This window comes from Thunnus thynnus, chromosome 9 (assembly GCF_963924715.1).
Source record: "Thunnus thynnus chromosome 9, fThuThy2.1, whole genome shotgun sequence".
In the NCBI taxonomy this organism is placed as follows: domain Eukaryota; kingdom Metazoa; phylum Chordata; class Actinopteri; order Scombriformes; family Scombridae; genus Thunnus; species Thunnus thynnus.
In genome coordinates this window covers 12,234,161-12,260,816 of record NC_089525.1, presented here as the reverse complement: position 1 = coordinate 12,260,816, position 26,656 = coordinate 12,234,161, and the positions used below count along the sequence as shown (strand labels likewise).

Below are 26,656 nucleotides of genomic sequence, written 5' to 3'. Positions count from 1 at the left end.
TGCATCTCAGCTTGTTTATATAAAAAGTGACTAATATAAAAATGTAACATAAACATTTATCCCGCAGTCATTCAAAAAAAAAAGCGTTTGCCTTCACTGTGTCTGAAAATGTGAGATCATTTAAAATATTTGTCATAAACCTACATCTACATGAACAGTCAAAATCAATGTTCAGTGCAGTGATGAGATGGCTAACTATGAAATGAAGAGTGTGTGCCAAATGCATTGTACTCTGAGAGATTCCTGGAATAAAACCTAGAACAAATTATTCCAATTAGGCCCTCCACTTCTGACAGAGCTGGTTGAATTGGTAGCTGATGTCCACAAGTGTCAGTTGTGCACTAAGAGCATAGACAGAGATAGAGATAGTCCATTAAAGATTAGTCTGATAAAACATAAAATAGTCCACCATCATTAGTCCCCAATTTTCCTTCCCCCACTTCACATTAGCTGAGTACAGATCTTATATAATTATACTGGAAGACGGTGTTTTCACTTGACTCATTGTAGGCTGTCGAGATTAGCCGATGACGGTGCCAGTACACCCGTATATTGTGGGAGAAAAGATCTTTGTTTCTGTGTTTTCCTTGCTATCGCTCTCTCTCTCTTTCATTCTCTTACAAATATTTTATGCATGGATTAACTTAAAGCCATGTGAACTATACCACGCATTGGCACCCATTTTCTTATTGGGACACAGACAAAAAAAAAAAAAAGAAAAAAATAGGAAAAATCAGCCCTTGCATGCATCCATTCAGAGGAGATATACTGTCATTTAGTGCAGAGCAGGCACATGGAAGACATGGTTTATAGAATCAGACAAGGTTGTGAGCATTCAGGCACCTTTGCCTTATTCAAACAGATGTTTTATGGTGAACAGAGCCAGTTTACAATCCAGGGACTATTAAGATTGTGTCACATAGTCACTGTTTGTACTACATCTTAAATAGGATTCTAAGTGGATGATTTTGGCATGAGAATCACAGAACAAATGCCACAACACTCAAACTACCTCAATAGCTCTCTCTATTCTCCAAGGTGATTTCCAACACTCTCCCGAGGTAGTGCAATTTTCCTGGAGTAGTCTGTTCCACGGTCTCAATTATCTACTTGGTGGCAGACGGAGAACATTTAAACCGCGATGCTGTGTGCGCTTTTGTCTCAGCTAATTGTTGACCGTGGGGATGTGTGCCGCCTCGGCTGCCGGTGCAGAGATTTGCATCTGCTGTACCTGACGGAGGCTGCTTCTGACCTTCAGAATAGATTTGTTTTTTGTTTTTGCAGCCGTAGAGTTTCATTGAGTGGGCCGGCTTCCTTTGTGAGATGACAAAAGCGTTGTTCAGTCAGAACAAATGAGCCTGTCCCCCTCCTTCTTACCCACCCCACCTTCTCTCCCTTTGTTGTTATTTGCATTAGGAATCAGTCTGCTCATTCCTCCCGAGGCCATCCCCAGAGGAAAGATCTATGAGATTTATCTCACTGTTCAGAGGAAGGAAGATTTAAGGTGGGTCTCTTTAACACTGCCTAACTGGCAGTCTTCCCTGGATGCCACTAGGCTGTTTGTTTTGATGCTCTACTGTTCCATTAGGAAAGGCTTAAGAGTCTGTGCCAGTACTGTGGAGGAGGGATGTAAATAAATAACATAGCCTTTTACCAGGATGTGCACTGTTTAAGTTAAATGAATCGTTTGGAAAGCACTGTTTATTTGGCCTGCTGCATCCAAGCCTCTGAAGGCACAGTCATTGTTGCATGCTGTGATAGTAACATCCTTACTCAGTCATCACAACCTGGTCCAGCTAGTCAGCGTGTCCAGCAAGCTTTCATTGTTCTCTGCTCTCTGTTGCTAGATAATTTACAGAGGTGACAGTATCATATCCTGCTTACAAGAGACCAGTAAATTCTCACTAATAACTCTATGAGTAAAAGCACTTCATTATGATCCATTCCTCTCACTCTCTTCTCTTTCCCTGGTGTAGGTTACCCCTGGCCGGGTGCCAGACCCTGCTCAGCCCCGTTGTGAGTTGTGGCCCTCCAGGGGTGGTCCTGAGCCGGCCAGTTATCCTCAGCATGGACCACTGCTCTGACGCATGCCTCGATAACTGGGCTGTCCGCCTCAAGAAGCAAAACTACGAGGGCGCTTGGGAGGTGAGACAGTACAATAACACCAGCACAAATCTTCTATAGAAAGACAAAGTTGCCACCCTGTGTATTAGTCTTACTGAACTCACCGAGACCTTTCCTTGGAGAAGTAGAAACTTGCTCAGTGGCGATTTTGAAACTCAAATTAGACAGCACTCAGTGTTGTATAGTGAAGGTAATTCTGGCCCAGCACTCATCCACTCCATAGGGTTTAATTATATTGACCATCAGGTGTTTTCTCATTGGGCGAGAACAAAAGCCTGGAAGCACCGGCTCTCTCAGCTCAAGAGTTGCTAAGCCACATGATTCTCAAAACAGAAATTCTCTAAGCAAATTACTGATCCTCAAAATACTCCTCTGAGTGCTCCTTGACCATTTTTGACCGCTGCTTCCAATTACAGAGTTCCCTCCCCATTTTTCAATCCGTGAAATTTGAAAGTAACCAGACCTGCAAGACTCTAGTTGAATGGAGTTGGAAAGAACCTTTTGGTGTCTACACACACACACACACACGTACACATGCATGCGCGCAAACAAACGCGGTTTGAGGCATTATACCCATCTCAACAATCCAGAGAGATTGGAAAGGGTACTGGTGGGCTTTGGAGTGTTAGTAGGTCTTCTTTCATGTTCGATATTGTGCATAAATTATTCAGCCTCCCCGTGTGTGGCGGCGGTGGGGTGTCTGTGGGATGGATTGGCCTGTCTGAGGCAGAGGTTAGACCGGCACTTTTAATCATCGGCCGGACCAAATATAGCCCAATGGCCTGACTGCGTGGCCACCGCAGGAAAAAGTGCCAGGTGGACAAGAGAGTGAGAGTGGAAACAACCACAGAGAGAGTGTGATGGTAGGGAAAGAGAGGAGACAAAGAGGGAAAGGCAAAGCAGACAAGCGGGTAATGTAGATCTAGAGGAATGTTTAGCAGGAGAGGGAGATTTAAGGAGAGAAAGACATAAAGAGAGATGGTGAAAATGGATAACAGCCATGCAGAAGCAGGAGAAAGAGAAATGAATTGCTCATAGAGTGAGCGCTCAGTGGCGTAATTGAGCCACCTCACTCTCTGCTACACTTCGAAGAAATATTAAGATGATGAAAAAGTGAGACTCCATTGTGGTTGCATAGCAGATGAATTGTGTCAATACTAATTCTATTGATGTAGATGGTGTCTGGTTGAATCGATCCTAGAGGGGCTCGCCGGGCATTTGGCAGGCAGAATGCTCTCTTCAGCCTGATTGGCTAATGGGAAGAGTCAGTCAACTGGCATGATGGGATTTTAGAGAAAATGTTGTCACCTTGGGTCCAATTTGTCCCCATCAAATTAGCCTTGAGAGCAGTGGAATTATCTCATAAAACTATCCCGTACTGTGAGGGGATGGGATATTTTCGCAAGTCTGTCATCTTTAATAGAGGTGCAGTTGTGATACAGCACGAGAAAAATGCAAGATGTTGCTGCCGTGGCATGTTAAAATCTGTCCTTTTTCTCATTGGCAAATTAAAGTACCAATTACTCCTCGTACCGGCTGTTAGAGTTTTTTTAACACCATCAGGCAACAGTGTTGTTTTTCAGATAAATTGGCAAGTTGTTTTCACCTTTCTTAACAAATCTCTAAGGCTGGTGGAAATTCCGGAAATCCCAATAATCCAATATTTACTGCACCTCCACAGTCTTTTCTTTCTCTAGAACTATCTACTCTTGCCAGGAATCTATTCGAGTCTCCTTTCATGTCAATTGAGTACCTCGTTCATGCATTATTAAGTAAATTGATGGTGTTCTATAGGATGTGTGTCTTCATATGAAGGAATGTGTTTCTTTATGTCAGTATGGAGTAAGTGTACTGGAGTGAAAAGGAAATTTGAGGCAAGAACAAAGTATTCCCTACTGATGTAAAGTGTTACCAAGAATCTTTTGTAACATTACCTTCAAGACCTTCAGCTTGGATGTTTCTCTGTCATGCTGCAGGAGGGATGGAGTTTGGGGTCCTTGCTAAGGCACCAAACTACAACTGCTTCCCTAACAACCATTTTATAAACACACAGACACACATCAGGTACCCAGGAAAACACATTACCCTTCCGTCCTACATAAATTGGGTGCTTGACCTTCCATCCACACCTTGTCCATCCCCCAACTCCCCCACCCTCCCACCCCTCACCTCCTCCAGGACGTCCTGCTGATGGGGGAGGAGCTGGTGTCCGAGCCCTATTACTGCCAGCTCGAGGCCGAGACGTGCCGGCTGTTCTCGGAGCAGCTGGGCATCTTCGCCCTGGTGGGAGAGTCCCTGCACATGGGCGCTGCCAAGCGACTGAGGCTGGTGCTCTTCTCCGACGCCTACTGCTCCACGCTGGAGTACAACATCAGGGTCTACTGCATGGACGACACGCAGGACGTCTTCAAGGTAAATTGTGACAAATGTAGCTCTGCCTGTTATTCTGTTTGGCTGACAGTTTCTCAACTCAAGATTGCACGGATCAGCCGGCTGAGTGATAGGTAGACTATTATATATAATAGCATTGTCTGTCACATTGGAAAGTAAGTAGAAATCAGCACAGGCATGTAGGAGTTAGGGATAGCTATGGTAAATTGAACAATATTGCAGGCTTGATTACACCATGTGCAGTTCAAGGATGTGTGATTTGTGGAGTTGATGTTCTCCCCTGAGTCCACTGAAACAATGCATATGTCCAGGTTAATCATGGTATACAATCACCACATGTGTTTTTGTGTGCATGCCTACAGAGATGTTTCATTCCTTTCATGCTGTCAGTGGTTCTGCTTGGCTGCCGTGGGCCAAGAAGTTTCCCATCACTTTGTGTAGCACCATATTTCGCTTCTCTTTTTTTCCTCTCCACATGGACAGAGTATAATCAAGCACTAATGCCTTCCTCCCCTCCCCCGAGGACTGCCTCTGAGTAGCCTGTTAAGATTTCATTTGCATGGTTAATTAGTAAATTAAAAGGAGAGCCTGTCCCAATCTTTTCCCAGCAACCCCCATGCTCTCTCTTTCCTCTCCGCACCTCTCTTTCTCTCTCCAAGCTGTTCCTCTCAGTCTGACACCACCCACAGCCACAAGTACCACTTCCCACTCGAGTCCACTTTTGCCGGCTGTAATGGCTGACCTCCTTGTACAGAGGTTCGCCGCCAGCACAATCTATGGATGGCTGTGGGACATAAACAATGGGAGGCAGTGGGGGCTCGGGCTGAAATTAGCACTCTCACATTCAGGGAGCTGAAGACGAGATGAAAACTGCGCATAAGCTCTAGCTTTGGGGTGGGAATTACTGAAACCTCTCCTTGCATACATCTGTGTTTCTGCGGTTCAATTCTGCCCCTGCTGCTATCTTATTTTGTTTCTGACAGCTACTGCATGATAGCAGGCATACTATGGAAAATTGCTGGCATTCAACTGTGTTCTAATGTAAATGTAAAATGTAGCGGCGTCGAAGGTGCAGCTCTGCAGAGGATGTGCTCTTTTTGCAGATTTGTTTACTTGATATCAAAGCAGTTGGAATGACCTTGTGTGTCCTGAGTTGGAAGCAGGAAGGCTGCTGTTGCACAAAAACTCTTTCTCTCTCTCTCTCTCACTGGCTAGCTCTTGTTCTGCTATTCTCCCACTCTCTTAGCCAGGAAAAGGACATCAGAGCTTTTTGACTCCAGCACTTGTGCCGCCATACTCTGCGGCTCCCTTGACACCCTTGAGTGCATTAGCTCTCCGTCTCTCACACAACCTGGTCTGTGGTAAGCCACAGCATCTCCAGGGTATTGTAGTTTTTAGTGAGTGATTTAGAACGTGGCCCACACTGTTTAGTAATCTTGACTTCACACTGCTCTTGGTGCTGTTATGGAAGGAGCAGTTCATTTAGCAAGTACATTAACCACTTTGAGTGGAGATTAAACTTCCCTGGAGAGGTTCAGCCTAATCACTAATCACTATCTTTAAAATGCACCATTTATGATTAGACTTTCACTATGGCTACCATTAGTGTTAATTGTAGTGTGTATCAGTGCTGGAGCAGCAGTTGGTGGTACAGTGTGAATGGCACAGCAGATTTTTTTATGTTTGTGTTGATGTATAGTAGTACACTTTCAGCACATGTGAATTTTATGACAGCATTTGCAGCCTACTAAGGCACTGAACTAGATTTTCAGACAAGTAGTCAACTTTCCATGCATTAAACAGGCTATACTTTTGATGGGAGAAGAGACATTTCTCTGCCTTTCCTGTTCAGTAGTAGGAAGAACTGTAGAACCAAAACAGATGCTGGTATTTTCACTCCTGTCCCAACGCTGGCTGTCAGATTGCTCTGACAAGCCTCCATCAGCGAGAGTGACATATACATACGTATGTACATGTATATACATATACACACCCACAAAGATGCACACACACACGCACATGCATGCTCGCTACACTTATGCACGCTGTACCATGCAAACTCTTATCTCCCAATTACAGCAGATTAGAACCAATGTTATTGTCTTTGATCCTAAGTGTGCGGGGGCTCCGGGGAAACAGTGACATTTCCGTCTGATGCTTGCCGTATGTTAGCAGGGCTCTGCTGGGACCAATTAGGTTAATATTTAATGTATGTCCCACTCTTGATGGGCCCAGCCAAGGCTGGCACAGCAGCAGAGGAGACATGATCGGCATTTGGTGGCACCCTCACTGTGCAGTTGGTTGTTCTCAGCTAGACCTGTGGGAGAGCATCACTGATGTTCTGCCATCCCACAACTGATTGAAACACCTGCAGTGAACCAAGCCTCCGACTCAGTACAGAGTTACACCTAAAACCAACATCTAATTAAACTGGAAGGATGCCGACAAGGGTGTTTTTTTGGGGGGGGGGGGGATTTGGAACATGGTGCAGCTAGTTTTTTATATTTAGCTGTGATATTCAAAAACTGTCAGCTTTTAGTATGAAGGATAAAATTCCCAGTGTGTTTGCCACTAAGTATAATCCACGTTTGAATAGTGGAACAATAACAAAATATCCTGCTGTTTATTGATAACTAAATGTTCTGCCTTTACGCCCACATGTCTCTGTTTTGTAAGGGCAGTGTTGTTGTACAGTTTTAAAAAAAAAACATAATGATTTATAAAACACCCACTTTCTGTCAGATTTATTTTTTTACAGACGTTGAAGCACGAGTCAGTTTTTCTGTATTGAGCAGCAGACTTTATGAGGGACCGTCATAAATACTAAACAGTAGGCTTTGTAATAAATATCTGTATAGGATTTTTTTGGCCACATTAGCAGCATGCCTCTAGCAATGACAAATACCACTTTTTGTTGAGACTGAAATATCTCAACAACTTGAATGTATTGCCATGAAATTTGGTAGAAATATCCTTGCTGCCGTCAGGATAAATTCTACGGACTTTGGTGATCTTCTGTCTTTTTATTTAGTGCCACTAGCAGGTCAAAGTTTTCACATCTATATGATTGATTGGCACAAAGTTGTGTGCAGACACTCACGGCCCTTGTGGTTTTGAATATCTTAAATGTCTTAAAAACTATGTGACAGTTTGTCATGGAACTTTGTTAAGACATTTATGTCCTTCCTGTATAGTGACAACTTGATCCCCTGACTTTTCCTGTAGCGCTATCATCAGGTCAAATTTCAATCAGATCGATTTATCGTGGTAAACATTATAGCTGCTTAACATCAGCATGTTCGAATGCTGACATTAGCATTTCGCTCAAAGCACCGCGGTGCCTAAATACTACAGCCATGCTAGCAGTTCTGTGAGGCAGAGCTGCTAGCATGGCTGTAGAGTCTCCGTCTTGTTTAATCATTATTGTAGTGAGTTTAAAGTAAAATTTCCGCTCAAATGGTGACAAAATGTTTGAGTCAACTCTCTTTGTACACACAGTATTGTATTTCAGACTGCAGAATTTATGTTTTCATCAATATTCATGTAATGAGGTCAATGTGTTCAGCTTTTAGTCTCTTGATTGTAAAAATGTATGCTTCAGTGTTAAATGGGTGTTTTAATTGATGTTCTCAACTGGTGGCTCCTGGATTCTTTCGTACAGTGTTTGACCTCAAGCAATGATTCTTATTTGGGTTTAAAACGGCTCATAAACTGTTTATGTGCTCTCACTACGACATTTTGCTTGCTAGCTCCTGAGCAGTGAACTAAATTTGAGCAGTACTGAACTAAAATTTTTCTTTTATGTACAGAGGAAGGAAATCCAGTGTGTATTTAATGTAATACAAACTGTTTTCTGATCCCTCCATCAGAATAGTTACTGGCAAGGAATTCTAGGGGGGAAAAGAGAAGAGCATAGCCCAGTAATTGCTGGCATTAAGTTAAACAAGACAGTCAGCTTTATCATTGAGCCCAGCTGAGAAATTGTTTCCATATTATATTTCTGTGTTCCTGTGTGCTGTTTTCTCCCATCCTACTCTGTGATTTATCAGGCAGAATGTGCATCTTTTCCCAAGCAAACACAGTCCCCATTTATAACTGAGCAGACAAGTCCCTTCTATTTGTAGTTATTAATCAGAGTTGACTGTAGCGGGCACGGCCACTGGAGCTCAGACTGATAGACTCTCAGTCAGAGAGGAAAAGCCTGTCACATCCTGCTGACAAATACACAGATTTATGGAGCCCACATAGCCTGGCTACTCTCTATAAACAAATGCATTTGCCTGAAAAGAGCAGCCCTGAAAATGGATCATCGCTATGAATCCACATTTTTAAACACACAAGGACATTGCAAGAGTGGAGGGGTGAGGACGAGTTTATGAGGATATTAAAGCCTGATGATTCTTTGTGTATCTCTCTGTTTCAGATGACATGTAGCTTGACTAATTAACTGATCAAATGCTAGTTATAATCCCTGTCAGAGCTAGTTAAGTTAATCAGTTTAATTCACACCAAGCCTGAACAATACATAGACAACTTGTAAAAGCTTGACCTTGCTGTGAGGAATATTTTAATCTGTGGCTTTGAACCCATTCAGTTCTTTTTATATATGGGCTTCTGCTAATACTTTGATTTGTTTAGAGTGTGTTTCTTTGCTGTGTCTGATGGCAGGCTATGTTTGCTGCAAGAGAGAGTTTGGTGCAGCCACTAACCTCTTTCTGTCAGCACCAGCCCGAAGAGATTAGCTGTATGAGTGTCTCTTGTTTCCCAGTGGAGCCCGACCCCAGTCCATCACAGTCCCAGCTCTGGTCCAAGCCAAGAGGATGAGGGGATGGGTGAGAAGAGGAAAGGGGTGGGAGATGAGTGAGGGTGGGAAGGGGGTTGAAGTCATAGAAAACTGTGGCCATGATTGCAGTAATCCTGTTATCTCTCCTGCTAAAGCTGGCCACTCTAGTGACCTGGAGACACAAATGTTAAGCTGCCTCTGTCTCTCTTCTCTCTTACTCCTGCTCTTTTCACTCCTCCCTGCTCTATCTCACTCTCTTTAGCCAGCCTCATTGAATGTCAGGGGGTGGTCTTGGCTCTGCCCGACTCTAAATTCACAGTCTTCACACACACCACAGGCTATCTCGAATTCCGTCAGAACAAAAGGGGTTTTTCTCCTGCAGCACTTGAACTTGTCGCCCATCTCATGCATCTTAATGTTTCCACAGTTGTACAGGGTCAGGGCCTCTTTAACAGAACTGCTCCTCTTATCGTCACTGAATGGAAACGCAATTTAGCTCCGAGTTGATGATTAATATGTGATTTGATGAACTAATTCAAAACCTTGCATTGTTTTCCCACAGAAAGAGTAAATAATACGGTCAAATTTAGCTTCTCATCTATTAGCTCGCTCACACTGTCATTTGTTAACAGGATAATGGGGCGTAAAGAGGGCCATTATTCTCTCAGTCCAGAACATATGCTGAAATCCTGCACAGAAACACACTCTAGTGCACACACTCACAGGCACTCAGGCACACATAAACAATACACAAGCAAGACGGTGTCATTTGAAAGCACGTACGCACAGTTTAAAGGTAAAATGTTATCATACCGTGTTGTGTATTTTCCCTCAGTAAGCTCAGGGTCTCCGTCAGGTAGCAGGAGTCCCATGCCTAGACCCTGTCTGATCGTAATCCTGCCATGTCAGCCTTGAACCTGACACACTGCTAGACATGCGAGTTAGTATTCATTCTAGTCGCTAAATGTTGATAATAAGATAATTGGCATTCTGCACTCTTTCTCTTGCTAGCAGGCCTATAGATCTGCTGGTATAGGTCAAAGACCCGATCAAAGTCCACCAGCCCCAATTTGCAATGCTAATGACCCCCAACAAATAATTGTGCTTAAGAACTGTGTTAATTGAACCTCTCTAGAAGCTCTCATAATGTGCCTGTAGTCTAAGTAAGAGACATAATAGCAGAGGGCTTTTAATTCTGTGGAGAATGCAATGCCCCCTGTTATTAACTCATTAGATCTCAACGCTTTGATTCAGAACTGTTGTCTGACCTTCCCTCTCTGAGCAAGTGGGCTGGGTAACATTACAAGGCTGTGGCATGGCAGTACAGTAAAGAGAATATTGCAGCTAGTTGCATGCAATCAGATCATTGTACATCTTTAATATTTTGTGGCATATGGGTGAAAGAGAATAAACCAATGTAAATGCAGGAATAGGAGATAGTTAATCACAGGGGGCATAATATTCATGTTAACAAGAAGATAAGCAGTAAGCAAACACTGAAATTAGCAATGCGCTGAGCAAACATGGAAATTCAATTCTTAGGCTGAACCCAAAAGTGCTTATTCAGTGGTGGAGAGAGCATCTCAAATAACAAAAGCAGGTATGTCGTGTTTGCAATATAATATATATGTGTGAGACAAACTGCAGATTAAATATGCAACTCTTTTATTAGCTTAGCAGCTCAGGAAGAACATGTTTAACTAGCCTGACGCACCTAGCCTGGTTCCTATAGGTCCATATTACTCAAGGCTTCCTATTGGTCAAATAAATGTCAATCAATCATGGTATGTCAATTATGTTAAGTACTGACATACAATAATATCACATCCCCACTCTCTAGAAAACAAAGGGTAGACTGCCTTTGTCTCATCAGACCTTAGAAGATTATTCTGCCTCTTTTGTTGAAAGGCCTGTCCCTATCTAAATTCTGTAGGGAAGAGCAGTGTTAACATAGGCACTTTAGTGATTATTCATTCTAATGTAATTAAGCTATTACTGTTACTGCAACCCATAAACATTAACATAGGCTAGCTTACAGTACCTGTAACAGCCCCATAGCATTTTCTTTTCACCAGTTACATTGGTTTTCTTCTTTTTTTTTACATATTCTTTCATTCGTTTCAGTTCTCAGCTTCTCTTTTGTTCAGATTACAGGTTAAGCCTACTAGGTTTAACTATGGTTCTCCCAGACCTAGTTCTGAGAGTGGGGGTCTCTGCAGGTGAGACTTGGGGTACCACAGCAGGTGACATGGGAGCCTGTTCAGGAGTTGGCTCTGGTGTTTTTGGCTGTGGTGGAGAAGCTCTGTCTTGTGTAGGTATCAGGTGCTGGCAGTTGCATCTCACCAACCCAGGAAGTAGATCCACCAAGTAAGACCTCGGAGTGGAGTTCTGGAGCACAGTTCCAGATGCCTTTGCGTCAATTACACTTACACGTTCTCCTGGTGACAAGTCACTGAGAGCTTTGGCACAGTGACGCCTGGTGTAGTTTTCAGCATCAGACGCCCCCTTCCCCTTTTTCTTTCAAGCGAATGTGATGCTGTCAGGCAGTGCAGGGTCCAGCCGAGAGGGAAGAGTTGGCACTATAGTGTGAAGACATCGGCCTAAGCTGAGCAGGGCTATAATCACTCTTGAGAGGTGTGGCTCTATAGGTGAGTAGAGCCAGGTAGGGATCTCCTGCTTTTTTCAGGAGGTTTTTAATGGTCTGAATTGCCAGTTCTGCTTCCCCATTACTCTGCAGAAACCTCAGGCTGCTGGTGATGTGCCTGAATCCATATGAAGCTGCAAAGGAAGTGAAGCTTGTCCAGAGAACCGTGGCCTGTTATCCAACATCAAGCTATGGTGGGCAAAAATCAATCTTAAATGAACAGTGGAACTGGTGTGATATAATTGTGCATTCTCAATGTACCTGGAGAAGTAATCGATGACAAGCAAGTAAGTTTTGCTACCAGGGACAGGTTTTAGCAGCTCTCTCAGGTTTTCCATGTTTGTGGGACTGACAGGTAGGCTTTCCACGGCACAGTCCACGTAAATGTTGGTGCTCTCCATCAGCTCCTGTTCTTCTGTGGACATGCACAATTTCACAGGTGAGTTTGACAGTGTGTCTGCTGTCCTAAGTGACTTTCCTGGCACATACATGGTGGAGTATGAGTAGTGCATCAGCGTCATCTGAAGTGCTGGATTCTTGGTGACAGAAGACCTGGAGCTTGGGCTCCAAGCTGGCTGAGAAGGGGTTTATGGTTGGTCTCCAGTCAGAAATGTTTTCCTATGAGGAAATCCCAGAACCGTTCACAGCCCCATGTGAGGCCCAGGGCCTCCTTCTCTACCTGCATGTACTGTTGTTCGTTTGCAGTAAGCGACTACAATGCATATGTGACAGGCTTCCATTCTTCCTCCCATCTCCCAGAAGAACGCCTCCCAAGCCATATGGTGATGCATCAGCTGACACTTCGGTGTTTGGGTCATGCATGGCCAGCACAGGAGGAGAAGACAGTGCTTTCTTCAGTATATTAAACACCGTCACTTGGTCCACATCCCAGACCCAGCAGTTTTTCTTCAGGAGGAGGTCGCGGAGTGGCTTGTCTTTTTCAGCTAGAAAGGGAATGAACTTTCCCAGCTGATTGACCATCCCAAGAAAACTCCTCAACTCGCTAACATTTGTGCTCTCCTTCATCTCCATGATGGCCTCTGTCTTTCATGGGTCAGAGTGGATGCCTGTGGCTATGATGATATGACACAAGAAGACCACCTCGCACCTGGAGAGTTCACAATTGTCCACATTCAGAGTGATGTCTTCTTTTCCCAGACTTTTTATCACGATAAAAAGTCATGCTCTCCCTGGTCCCACCCCCACACCAATAGGTCATCACCATGGCAGACCACATCTTCTAGCCCCTCTGTGACCTCAGCCATCCTGCACTGGAAGTGTTCAGGTGCTGAGGCAATACCAAATGGAAGACAATTAAAGTGAAACCAACCGAAGGGTGTAATGAATGTAATGTACTTGGCTGATTCCTCTATAAGTGGAATCTGCCAGAACCCCATGTTGGCATCCAGTTTCCTGAACATTTTCACTCCAGCAAGTGTTCCGAGACTCTGTTCTACTAACGGCAGGATGTATTTTCACAGCACACATACTTGTTCATGTTGGTCAGGTCCACATACAACTGCACTTTTTTACCGTCCTACTTGGGCACAACACCAGTCAGTTGGCTGATGCCCAGGTTTTCCATGCACTGGAGCTCTTCTTTGACTTTCCCCACCAGCAGTAGTGGAATCCTCCTGCGGGTTTTCAAGGAAAATGGCACAGCCTCTGGTTTAAGCTTGATGGCGTATGGTTGTTGTACCTCACCTAGCATGCTGCACAGCTTGGGGTAGTTTGTCTTGAGGGTCTCCATGTCCTTGCTGTCAACACGGATAAGTAACCCAAGGGCTACAATGGCTGGCAACTCAAGCAAGGGTATGCTCAAATTTTTGACCACATAGACCAAGGCCTCCTTCTCTCCCTGTGCGTACCTTTGTACTATTAAAAAGACAAATGCATATGATTGACAAGAGCTGTGACACTGTTTACATAAAAGTTGGTAAACTCTTCATGTAAAGGCGTGTGCAAGATAGTCTGCTTGGCTCCTCTCCCCAGCTGCAGTCTGGCGAACCCCGACACGTCTAGTGGAGTCTGTCCAAGACCAAACAAAGGTATCTCTGCTTTCTGGAGAACAGGTTCCTGTGCATTGGAAAAATGCTGTTAAAAACAGTCTTTGACACAAAAGTGACATCCGCTCCAGTGTCAAGTTAAAAGTGATGTTTCTGGCCATTATGTCTATTTCAACAGTCCATGCATCATCATCAGATGTCATAGAGCCAAGAAAGAAGCTTTCCTCTCCTTAATACCATGCACAGCTTTACCTGCAAGGCACACATGCTTGTGACCTTTTTTCCACAGGAGCGGCACTTGGCATCATTGGCAAGGCACTCATGCTTAGGGTGAGGCCTGCCACCACGTTTGTAGCACTGGGAGCTTTTTGGATTTTTGCTCTGACTGCTGTGTGGCTTTGCTCCATTGCTTTTGGATTTGCTGAATCTAGGCTTTTCCTTTTGCTGTCTGCCTTTAAACACTCTGTCCACATAGCTAACATCCATCTGCTTTATACCACTGGCATCATTCCTCAGTATGTTTTGCTGCTTTTTGATCCCCTGATTGTCTTGCCATGTTAATGGCTTTTTTCCAGGTCTAGGTCTTTTTCCATTTGCATGCGTTCTGAGAGCCATATGTCTGCCAGCCCCACCACTATCAGCATACTTGGGCAGCCCATCTAAGTAGATTAAGACCCGCCCAGGTAGATAAAATATGAATTCCAATTTTTCTTCAATCAAGATGTGCAACTGTCATTCCATAATGCACACAGACCAGCCGACCTTCAGCCCCAGAAATGCTGCCAAGTGGTATATGCAGTATAAATATCACAACACTGCTAACTGTAACCTCAGTTACAGGGCCTCTCACAGAGCTGCTGGTAGAGTTAGCAAGTTTGATAAGAGACAACAGAGGTGACATTGTGCTAATAGTCCAAAGATTTGTTCCTTTTCTGTGGCAGTAAACACAGAACAACACAAAACCCACCGATAAGTAACTGCTATATTCAGAGTTTAACAAGATATTCAAGGCTGACAAGTGATGACAGGAAGCTAGACATTAACATGATAAACAGCAGGATACTGCTACGTGCTAACACTCCCTCACAGACACACACACACACACACACCGGACAGCCTCTCCCGCTAGCTCCTACAACACAAGTACCACACAGAAACTTTTACAATGGTCCATGAATGTGCTAGAGAGTAGTGATGATCTGGTAGTGGTAAGCCAAAGCAGCTGAATCTATTCTGAGTGGTCCTATGTTTTGTTTTGTTTTGTTGTTTTTTTTTTTTAAAACAAGTATCAATACTTGGCACCAGTGTATTGATAATATATTGCAAGTGGAAATATCACAATAAGTTGCAATATCATTTTTTTGTCCCAGACTGGTGTTTGAAATGGGGTTTTTTCCAAAGCAAGGAAAATTAATGGTGAAAACTAATAAATGTTCCAATAGGGAATACCAACTGTGCAAATAGGCACATGACAACAGACTAGGAAGAACAACTTTGGACCAAAAGCAGAGTTAAAGTATTTTGATCTCTGGAATATATTTTGAAAATGTGAAATGTATTTTATTTAAGTAATTATTTATTTTTAAATGGTTATTTATTTTGACATGTTCATCAAAAGGCAGAGTTTAAGTCAGTTTTTTTTGTTCTTTAATATATTTTGAAAATTGAAAATGTATTTTATTTATTTCTTAATAGTCAGTTATGTTGACACATAGATATTTATTTTGAATAGATATTCATTTGCAATAAATAGTTATTCATGAACCCTTGTTTGACTAGTTTATTCCTGAAGCCACCCATCACAGACCGTGCCATCACATGCTGCGCCACCCACCACCACAAGTAAATTCTCAACCTGTGGGAAACACTGACTGTCCTGTCCCCGATTAGCTCATCATGCAGTGTTCCATGATTGCAGCGCTCTGCTAATGCGTACAGGGCAGTGATGAATCGACAGTCTTGTTTGCTTCTTGCTTGCGCATATTAAATCATGCACATTCGTAAACAATATTCTTTTTCACAACAAAGAACGACTGAAGGCCATCCCTCTGGTCTAGAGGCACTGAAGTGCATCACTGAGCTTCAAGCCTCTCAAAACATCACCAGCTTCGTCTGCCATTCAGTAGATCAAAGTGTTCACCTGATTCTCTTTGGAGCTTGCCGTTAAATTGCTTGGCTGACGGAATCTCTCAAATCTCCGTATCCATTTTGTCCACTTGTGCGGCTTGGAAAAATCAAAGGGCTCCGGTGGCTGGATATTAAACGTAGCACCGGGTGTGTTAACCATTCTGCTAGCTCCTTCCCCACTCTGCTCGTCTTCACTGTTACTGCTCACCAGTTTTTCTTTTTCTTTCCAGGTGGCCTTTTAGTTTCTAGTTTAGTTTAGTTATTTTTTTGTTTTCACAGAACTTCTGACACCATGTCGTGTTTGCAATATAATATGTACATTTGAGACAAACTGCTGACTAAATATGCAACTCTTTTATTAGCTTAGCAGCTTGCAAGGAACATGTTAACCAGCCTGACGCACCCAGCCTGGTTCCCATAGGTCCATACTACACAAGACTTCCTATTGGTCAAATACATGTCAATCAATCATGTTATGCATGACATACAATAATACCACAGTAGAAATTCCAACTGGATAATTAACAGCTTCCTTTCCATTATAATTGGAATCATTCTAATTCATTCCAGGGAAAGAGGGCAGAGAATTGAATCAATGTTGTGCAGATAGAAATTACTGCCATTCTCCACTTTAATTAGATGTCTTTGCTGAAATAATACCATGGGCAACCATGCTGGCATGCAGCTCTCAACATATGGCCACTATCTATACACACATCTCCCTCTTGGAGCCGTTGTCTTTGAGACGTCTCCTAGACACCAAGGCACATTCTCACAGTTTTCCCTCTGCTGCCATCTTGTTTCCCTCCTCAGAACATATCTTATTTCTGAGGTCTTTTCACACGGCCGATTTCAGAGGTCTGTTTTCTATCTTGTAATATGCTCCTCTGATTGGCGTGTGGGGTAGTACATGTGAACACCATCCAAAGTATTGGATTCTTAAGGACTCGTTCAACGCAAAGCACCCAGCTCAAAATGAATTGATAGATCAGAGGGAATCACTGCGGATATTATCATCCCATTCCAGATGGTCATTTGGATGGCAACAAATGGTCCACTGAGCAAGTCCCACAGAGATTAAAATATTAAGCATGCATTTACAAATCTCTCCTGGCACAAAAACAAAAATGAAATTAAGGAGATTCGCCATGCGAGAACAATGAGCAGTTGACTAATGGCTCGTTCATTTACTTCATCACAGCCCAGGTAGCTAGAAGGCCTGGATGGCTGCAGTATTTGCATGCTAATGCAGTTGTTAAAAGCTGGGCGCGCACACACTGAGGTGGGGGATCAACCTTGCGGTGACATTAAAGCGCTGTGGAGACGAGTCGGTCCAGCCCGCTGCGGCCACATGCAGGGACACTATCTTCCTGACCGGAGATGTACTGTATCCCTGCCTCATGCTCTTGCTGTGTTTCTGTTTGCATGTCTCTGTGTGCAAGCAAGCTTTTGTGTATTTGTTTGACACATTTTTGAATGTCTTTGTGCGTGTTTGTGTGTGTGTGTGTATGTGTGTCTTTGTGTGTGTATAAACAAGAAACCTACACAGTTATGGATTGTTTTGCACATTTTCGCTTACCTCTGTGACTGCTATGGTAAATGTGTCTCCTCTGAGCCCTGACGGCTCTCCTCTCTCTGCCTCTCTCTCTCTTTCATCAGGAGGTGATGCAGATGGAGCGGCAGCTCGGGGGTCGGCTGATTGACGAGCCTCACGTCCTGCTTTTCAAAGACAGCTACCACAACCTGCGCCTGTCCATCCATGACATGCCCCAGGCGCACTGGAGAAGCAAGCTGCTAGCCGGCTACCAGGTGCGTTGGGCAGCCCTGGAGGGCTACAGGGGAAGGGAGTCATTCCAGATCAGAGCGGGAACAGGGAGATGTAAAAGAAGTGCTTTTCTGAATATGTCAAATTCTTCTATCACTAGTTATAGGGCTTTCTGATTCTGTTTGTTTGTATACTCAATTTAAAATTCATGTCGTCTCAAGTCATTTTAAATTAGCCATCCAGAGAAATTAAAGAAGAATGGACTATGTGTCTGCAAAAACAATGTTACTGAGTAATCAAAAGTTCATCAGGGCCAACTTTTTATTGTTAATGAGGAGTCATGGTCTAGTTGTTTTCATTTTAGTTGGTTTGAGTTTTAATTAAGTATATTCTGGTTTTGCTACAGTTGATCACTTTAAAGATTCACACAAAGGAGTGTTTTCCAGTCTGTTACTGCAGGACCTTTCTGTCCGATAACTTTTTAAGTTCTTGGCATTGTGAACAACTTTTAGTCATTTGTCAGGATCAAGGGAAACTTTTGGGTGTGTGTGCACCCCTGTGCATAGAGTGTGCTCTGGGTTAGTGTTCACTAACCCAGAGCGGCAAGCTGATTGATTATCCTAGCTGCTGCTCTTTCAAATGGAGCCCAGATGAAATATAGAGGAATATGTAAATATCTGGGACTTCACAACCTGAATCTTGGAACCTCTCCACCTCTACTGCACTCCCCACACCTGCGTGGCCCACTGCACTGCAGCCCTGCGACGGGAACACGGGGGCTGTTCAAAGAGGACTAGAAAATGTTCTGGCTGTAACTATATAAGCACTGAGCACCAGGTCCCCACAGAGAACACACCGGCTGTGCCAAGCAAGCAGCGGCAGCAACAATGCACCCAGAACAGAGGCTTATTCCTCTGGACTGTGCCTGCTCATTTGGAAGTGTTATTCCCCTCTCAGCAGTATGGTCAAAAAAGGCCTTTAGTCTCCCTGGGGCTCCGTGAAGACTTTTGTGCGTTTCAGCCGGCTCCCTCCGCTTGCCGTCTGTCTGCCTGGGTAACAGTGCCCCCGATTGGTTACTAGCACATACTGCAGCCCCACTTCACTCTCAAACTGAGTTCTTGTCAGCTGTTGAACCCAGGGTGAAGTGAGGAGTTAGTGCGCCCTGTTTTTTTTTTTTTTTTTTTTTTTTTTTTTCCAAGTTACCTCTTGGGATATGCAAATGAGACATGAATATGGAGCAACAGAGAGAAAGATGTAGAAATTGTCAGCCTTGAATAAATTCTACCAAACACTCCCTGGTAGCTGTTCTGCCAGACAGAAGCTAGTGCTGTACAGTGGTAGTACTCAAAGCGATTATGCATACATATATACCACTAAGTCACATGACGTACTTGTGATTCAAAGTAGAGCTGTGATGATGTGTCAGCTTGTGCAATAGCAGCATCATTTGTAGCAGTGGTCAGAAATGCACAAACAGTACATGCCTGCAAAAGAGAAGCTGAATCAACTGAAAAATAATACACTAATAGAAACTGTTTCTCCTTCCAGACTACTAGTTTGATTTCTTCTGTAATAAACTCAGACACTGACAGATATTAACTCCTTTTTAAAGAAACTATTTGTCATTAACGGCACATTTCTTCCTTGAAGTCGAATGTTGTCAGTCTGCTGCCTCAGATGTATTCACCCAGCAATGACAGGCCATGTCAGTGTAATTAATGATGATATGGATGTATTCTAGGCAGGCAGTCCTGTTATGGTGTCGAACATGCAGTTCTGACTGTGATGCTGTATTGCCGTTTTTGTGTGCTGCGTGTTTTTCTGCAGGAGATCCCGTTCTACCACATCTGGAACGGTTCCCAGCGGTACCTGCACTGCACGTTCACTCTGGAGCGGCTCAGCCTCAGCACCTGCGAACTCACCTGCCAGCTGTGTGTGTGGCAGGTGGAGGGGGAGGGACAGAGCTTTAGCCTCGACTTTAACATCGCCAAGGTAACGTCCGGCTGACCTGGTCTCTTAGACTCTTTAATGGATCCTGCAACCACCATTATTTAGCATTCAGCGTTATTCACACTGTGCTGAGATAAATGTTTGTTTCTCTGAAGATTGTGCTTTCTGTCTGTTGTGCCAAACAGGACACCCGAGCTGTGGACTCTGAGTTTCTGTTAATGGACAGTAACGGCACAGCTCTGGCGGGGCCCAGCGCCTTTCAGATCCCATACCTCATCAGGCAGAAGATCTGCAGCAGCCTGGATGCCCCCTGTCCCAACGGAGCCGACTGGAGAATGCTAGCACAAAGACTTAAACTTGAGAGGTAAATACCAACTTCACAACACCATAATACTTTATCTGATCACTGATCATGAGAGCACGCTGGAATAACCAGCTTACAAAAAGTCTCTTAAGAAATGCAGCAGAAACTCATTCATCCAGACTCCATTGACCCCAATACTTCAACACAGCTTGTTTAAAATACAGAACATGCAATCACACTGATTGTGATGGGTCTAACTAGGAAATTCCAGTTATTTTTACATAATCAATGTAAAGTGCGTCTCCACAGCAGAGTGTTTCTCCTAAAGTTCAGGTAAACAAGGTCCTGTCACAGCAAACTAATCCTCATTTGACACAGCTAACGTTAAAGGATTAATGTGGATTTGATGGATACAGCTATCATTACCGTTAGAAAACACGACCCCCTTCTTCCCTGAGAAACAGGTAAGCAGCTTAAAGTCTGCAGCTAAACTTGTACCCGCTACTTTCTGTTTAACAGTTGTAATTGGAAAGGTAGCAAGCTAGCTGCCCATCAGCGACTAAAAAAGATGGAATAGGTTTGGATCTGTGCCGAGCTCAGACCAATTCGTTCTCACAGTTACTGTACTTTATCACCGGAGCACCTGTAACAGAAAGGAGCCAGGCATCGATCCCTCACCCTCCAATTTAATTTCTATCTCGTAATGAAATCAAATAGGTACACTTAATTTGTCCAATCAACTTTATTTACTCCAATTAATCACAAATTGAATGGTTACACTACAGGTTTAATTAGCAACGTTTTGCTCAACATAATCAATTCTCATTTAGGCCTAAGGAAGGAACAACTGCTCTGTTGTTTGATCTGTCCTTAACATGTTTTTCTGAAAAGGCAGCAGCTCCTTGGCACTCTGTCATGCTGTATTTCTGTGTTTCTTTCTGTGTGTAAAGTGTTCAGACTGAGCGGAACGGGACCAATCAATAAAACTTAAAATGCCAAGAACCTTTTATTTGATCTTTCTCTCCCAAGACTGTGCAAACGGCTGTGTCTGAGCCATACAAGATAAGCTTGTGTTTCACGTAGCGAGGTGAATAAGCAAGGTTGACACATTGGACACTAAGCTCTATCTTTTTTTTATCTGCATAATGACACAGACGTTCCTTCCCAGGTAATTTTTGACCAACACCACTCTTTGTTGTGTGCTCTCGCCACAGAGGGAGGCTTTGTGCGCTTTAAAATTCAATTGACTCATAACAGCAGAGTGACACTGTGTTCTCAGTGCTTGTGGACTGCCAGAGCAGCCACATGTTGCCACAGAATGCTTCACTAGGCAAACAGAAGATACAAGGAACTAATGGACTCTGTCTGACCTTTCTCAAGGTGAAAAGGACTTGGAGGAGTTTCGGGCTTCCTGTCTCACCCCCTCCCATTTCACATAACACTCACACAGCACAGTCTCCCTTTGTGCCAGGGGTTTTTATGCTGTTTTCTCTCTCTTTTTTTAATGTCATGTGTGCTCTACGTAACAGTTAAGGCCCCAGGCATTTGGAGAACAGAAAAAGGCCATTAAATCAAACAAGCATCTTCGGGTACCGCGGGGATCAGGTCCCACTCAACATCAAATATACAGCTGGCTGGGGCCACTGCTTTGTTGTCATTGATTGAGTTTGATCGCAAAGGTTCTGCTCCTAAAATGGAAAAGGTCACTTCCGACTTAACTGTGAAAAGTCCATATAGGATTTACTATATGAGATTTAGGGCCAATTCCGATATCAAATAAAGAAGAATGAGGCTTATGCTGTTAAGCTTCAGTACGGCTTCAAATGGAAATTGCCAGAGATTGTGTATTTGATGACAGTTTCAAGAGCTAGACTGTATTCTTCTACCTTTTATCATTTCTTTAGTTAGTGCTCCAACACGGCATAGTGGGGTGTAGCAATATAACACTCAATAAAACTTGACATTGACAGAGTTACAAGAAGCAATAGCACAATAAAATACCAACTGAAAAGGTTTTCTTTAGACTGTTAGTGTAGAGAGAAAACAGCTGCGATCACATGCACACTTTTTTCATTCTGACTCACATCATTACGAGATTGAGATTGTCACTACAATGACAACAGTTGGTCCACCTTAAGTCAGTCCACCTTAAGTCAGTCCACCTTAGGTGAACTGGTCAGGTTAAGCTAACCCATTGTCCCTAACTTCGAGGCTAACACCCTTCTCTTTCATCAGCAGGTAGCAAGCAGGAAATGGGAACTTGGCTTGGGTCTTGAGGCGTTGTAGCATTTATTCACAGACTTACTGATGTGGGGCAAACATGCGCAGAAAGAATATATTTATTCCATCCAGAGAGAAACAATCAGATTAAGCATTTACATGGTTATTAGGTGCTAAAATTTTCCTATTGAACCGATTATCAAAGGTTTACAACACCTCGCTCAACCCGATTGAAAATTCCCTCCGATCAGGCCAGTCTCTGTGGTTAAATGAGGCATTTTTATTCCTATTTGGATATATTCCAATTATTAGTGGAATGTTAGGGTCCATGTAAACGCAGCCAATGAGACTGTCCGTTTTGATATGTGCTCATGGATTGATTGAATTAAAATGCCTCATTTCATTTTCTCTCTCACTTTTTTTTCTCACTGTACTTTTTGTGTTTTCTCCTCTCTCCTCATCCTGCGCAGACACATGAGTTTCTTTGCATCCAAAGCGAGCCCAACCTCTGTGATCCTGGACCTGTGGGAGGCACAACATTTCCACAGCGGCAACATCAACCAGCTGGCCACGGTCATGGCTGACATTGGCAAACAGGAAGCCATGATATTCCTGGTCTCTGATGGCGAGTGCTAACCCAGAAAAGGGGGAGAGACTGGTGCAGAGGAAAGTACAGAACACAACAACACAAAATACACAACAATAACTGCAGCAGGAATAGAAGAGCGGAGCTTCTTCTTCACTTTAGGAGATAGTAAAGGGTTTATGTAGGATTCAGTCTTTATTTCCCGTCGAACAGAATAAAAATCTTAGCAGACCAAATGAAGGAAAAGGTAGAGTTTGGGTGTGTGGGAATTGTATTCATGAAAGCAACTTGGTAGAGAAAACACCATTTAACCAAAAGGTTAAATTAAGGTTAAATTAGTCCACACCCCTGGTTCTACCTAAAAATGAACATTAAAATAACTTCATGCCTTCTACACAAATGGGCCATAATGGCTAATAAGGAGCAATATGCAAAAGTAATTCTATTACTAATGGCCAATATTAAAATTTAATTTTTGAACTTTGATTCAAAAATGATATATTAGATATTAAATGAAAGGGAATGTGACAAAAAGGTGCCAGTCTTTTCAGGTTAAAGAGAAAAGGCGACTTATGCAATTGGCCAGTTCGTTAGATGACATCACTTCAGACACATTTTCAACAAGGTCATCAGGGTCTGAGAACGTCCCCTCCCAAACCCAGTGACACTATATAGATGTACGTCTCACATGCGTCATTATCTGTTGTTGTTTTTTTTTTTATACACACACATACACGCACTCAGACGGCTTGTAGCACATCCTGGACATGCAGGTTTTAAAAATAGATTGTATGTCACGACCCCAAAACCCCGTCTCATCCTGTTTGTGTGTCTTTATAGTCCAGCCGGTATCACTACTGTGAATGTAACATCTTGACATCTTGATTCAGCGAGACGCTTCACAGCTCTCTTGCTTCTAAATCAATATATGTGGGGTTTGGGTTCTTTGAACTTTTTGAGGGAGGAGTGAGTAATATCTTCACTTAAATCATGTTTCAGAAGCCATTTCTATTTAAAGCCTGTGATTTTGGTCCGTCCAGTTTCTTTCACGACTTATATTACCCAATCGTTCATCGTGGTGTGTTTCTGTTTCAAATTCCACCGCTAATGAAGGAGCCATAGGGCCGAAAGGCATTCTAGCTGCATATATGTGAACACTGAATGTCGTCAAAACTAATTTCTTAAATGACATTTCCCCCCCTGATTAAATTCATTCTGTAGCAGATATGTTAAATGTAAAACATGGCCAAAAGGGTTATTATCCGTATGAATAATGTAGACAGAAAATCTGACAAAGAAATCTTCAAAATCTTCACTACTTCATTACTCACTTTGAAAGGGTAGCACTGCAGCTTTGCTTTTATAATTCATAAAGCAATGTTGGTGGGAATGCTGTATTCGCTGTATGGCAAACAGTATTTCCATAATGTCACGCCTCTGCTCACAAAAGCTGCTTTGAAAGGGGTTTTTTTTTTTTTTTTCCTTCTTTGTTGTTACGAGCCAGGATGGCAAAAATGATCCAGCAGATTCATGCAAGAAACATAAACTGCAACTACACATTTGCTTATTATATTTTTGCATTCATTTACACACATTATTAGTGAATGAGTCTGTCAGGTCAGGCAACGTAAACACAGAGTATCTTTTAAAGTCCACTGGTTCAGCAATTATACTTTTAAAAGATGTGAGCAATCCCAAATTAGCCATAGTTCTCTCTCCTCCTCAGGGTTGCATGTGAAGTTGTCTGTTAAAGTTGTAAAGGGAGCCCTCTTCATTAAATCCCCTCTTACTTAAACAAGCTAGCACAGCCCATCCTACCAGCTCCTGTGGCTCCAACCTTTAAGATTAACTGGAGTCTCTTTTATGATTGTCAGATATTTGGAATGTACATTTATGTTACCTTGTGGTGGGAAAGAAGTGTGTAGTTTCCTTTCTTCTGTTTTCTCTTAGAAGTTGTTTGGGGTTTTTTTTATATGGCATCTCAGCACCTGTTAACTCCTTTTAGCTTCTCTTTCATCCCATTAAAACATGCCTCCTCTTGACCGACACTTTTTACAAACACCTGTTCTATTTGATGTAGAGATGCCATGAAATAAAACAAAAATTAACCCTTTTTTTTTTTTAAATGAAAAAAAAACCTTTAAAGTAACCCTTGAATTAAGCCCCTTTCAGACAAAATGGTGACATCACCTTAAATAAATCTTTTCATGTTGAAATGGATCACCGTCACATGTAATATGTAAATACTTTTTCTATACCAGCCGTGTGCTGTCACTTTGCATACTGTATATCAGCCAAATTGGTAACCAAAGTTTTATGAATATCATTTGAGGCCACCTCATCATCCTCATATTGTGTCATTAACATATTGTTTTACTTGCAGCTAGTATAGAATAAATCAGCATTACAGTCTCTTCTATTGCTGACTTAAAAGTCCAAATCATGACTTAATCTCATTTCCTCGCTTTTGTCTTTGAGGCAAGTTCATGCTGTTTGTTCGATTTTATTTTATCACTTTGTAAAGAAATGTAAATTATATTTTAATATGAAGCCAAAAAAAGACACTTAACTGGCGCAGCATTTGTCAAGTCTAAACCGTGACGTGTTTGCCTATATACTGTTCTTTGGCGATCTAGCAGTGAAGACTTTTTGCAGTGTTAAGGGTTTAGAGACTGTTTTACAGGAAGTTTCTATACATATTTTGTTCGTCCTTACTCTGCATACGTCTACCTGGTTATTTCTATAACTGTAAGCATTTAAATACAAGGTGGAAATAGTCACTAAAAGCTTAGTGAATCACTACACTGGGAGCGTGCGGAGGCTTAATTGGAGAAAGAGGACATCAGTTCTTGGGACAGTGACAAGCCAGTGTTGACACAGCATGTTTAGATGAGCCATGGCAGTTGTACAGTCAGACTGTGTGTGAAATTTTATCACCCCTGTCATTGTCTTGGATGTGTTGTCTAAGCACATTTCAGTAATGTAATTCACCAGCCGCCAGGATGTTCAGCATCTATCTTCACATCGAACTTGTCCAACAAATCTAACAAATCTGCAATTACTGTGTGTGATGAATACAGTTCCCTTCATGATGGAATCTGGGCCTGATAGTTGTGTGTCAGTAAACTTACATGCTTTGTTCAAGGGTTTTTTAATTTCACCTGTGTTATGGGGAAAAATGTTACATTTCACAGCTGTACTTTTTGTATCACTCATTACTATTCAGTGTCAAGGACGTATGTGTGTGTGTGTGTGTGTGTTAGTGTGAGTGAGTGAAAGACCGGGTGCGTGCGAACCTCCCTGTCACTGACTGAACTGTTTTATTTTTGAACTAACGATAGACTTCTGTACTTGTGAATGGTTTTCTATTAAGTTCCTTGATTCAATGTTCCTTGCCTTTCTGCAAGTCAAAAATGCTGTATTTATTACATGCCACAGCGCTTATGCAATTGTATAATCCTTATTTATTGTTTTTTTTTTCTTTTGTTTGTTTGTTTTTTAACCTTTTGTGTTCCTTATCGTCAATGTAAATTGTTGTCAAAACTTTTGTGGCAATGGAAAAACTTCTGCTAAGGGAGATTTTCTGTACTTTTTGGACAATGATATGGATTTGTGGGTAGAATTTTGGAAATTCGTTTCTAAGTGCTTTCAAGTATTTACTTGGCCTTATGTATATATATCTATCTATGACATTTCAGAAAGGTATGTATAGTAATTCAACCTGAAATTGTTGTAAATAAATTATATATTGTTAAA

General features: G+C 42.6%; 1 protein-coding gene across 4 annotated transcripts in view; it reads left to right on the top strand.

Moving 5' to 3' along the window:
- The window catches only part of unc5a (unc-5 netrin receptor A), a 143,297-nt gene extending 116,641 nt beyond the window's left edge, over positions 1 to 26,656 (top strand). For all 4 annotated transcript variants that reach the window (XM_067598893.1, XM_067598892.1, XM_067598891.1 and 1 more), the window contains 7 exons: positions 1,417 to 1,504; positions 1,977 to 2,145; positions 4,303 to 4,536; positions 17,735 to 17,884; positions 19,668 to 19,832; positions 19,976 to 20,154; positions 22,785 to 26,656. In XM_067598893.1, the coding sequence (XP_067454994.1) occupies positions 1,417 to 1,504; positions 1,977 to 2,145; positions 4,303 to 4,536; positions 17,735 to 17,884; positions 19,668 to 19,832; positions 19,976 to 20,154; positions 22,785 to 22,950 (1,151 nt within the window). In that variant the 3' untranslated portion in view covers positions 22,951 to 26,656. The remainder of the gene's footprint in view (positions 1 to 1,416; positions 1,505 to 1,976; positions 2,146 to 4,302; positions 4,537 to 17,734; positions 17,885 to 19,667; positions 19,833 to 19,975; positions 20,155 to 22,784) is intronic.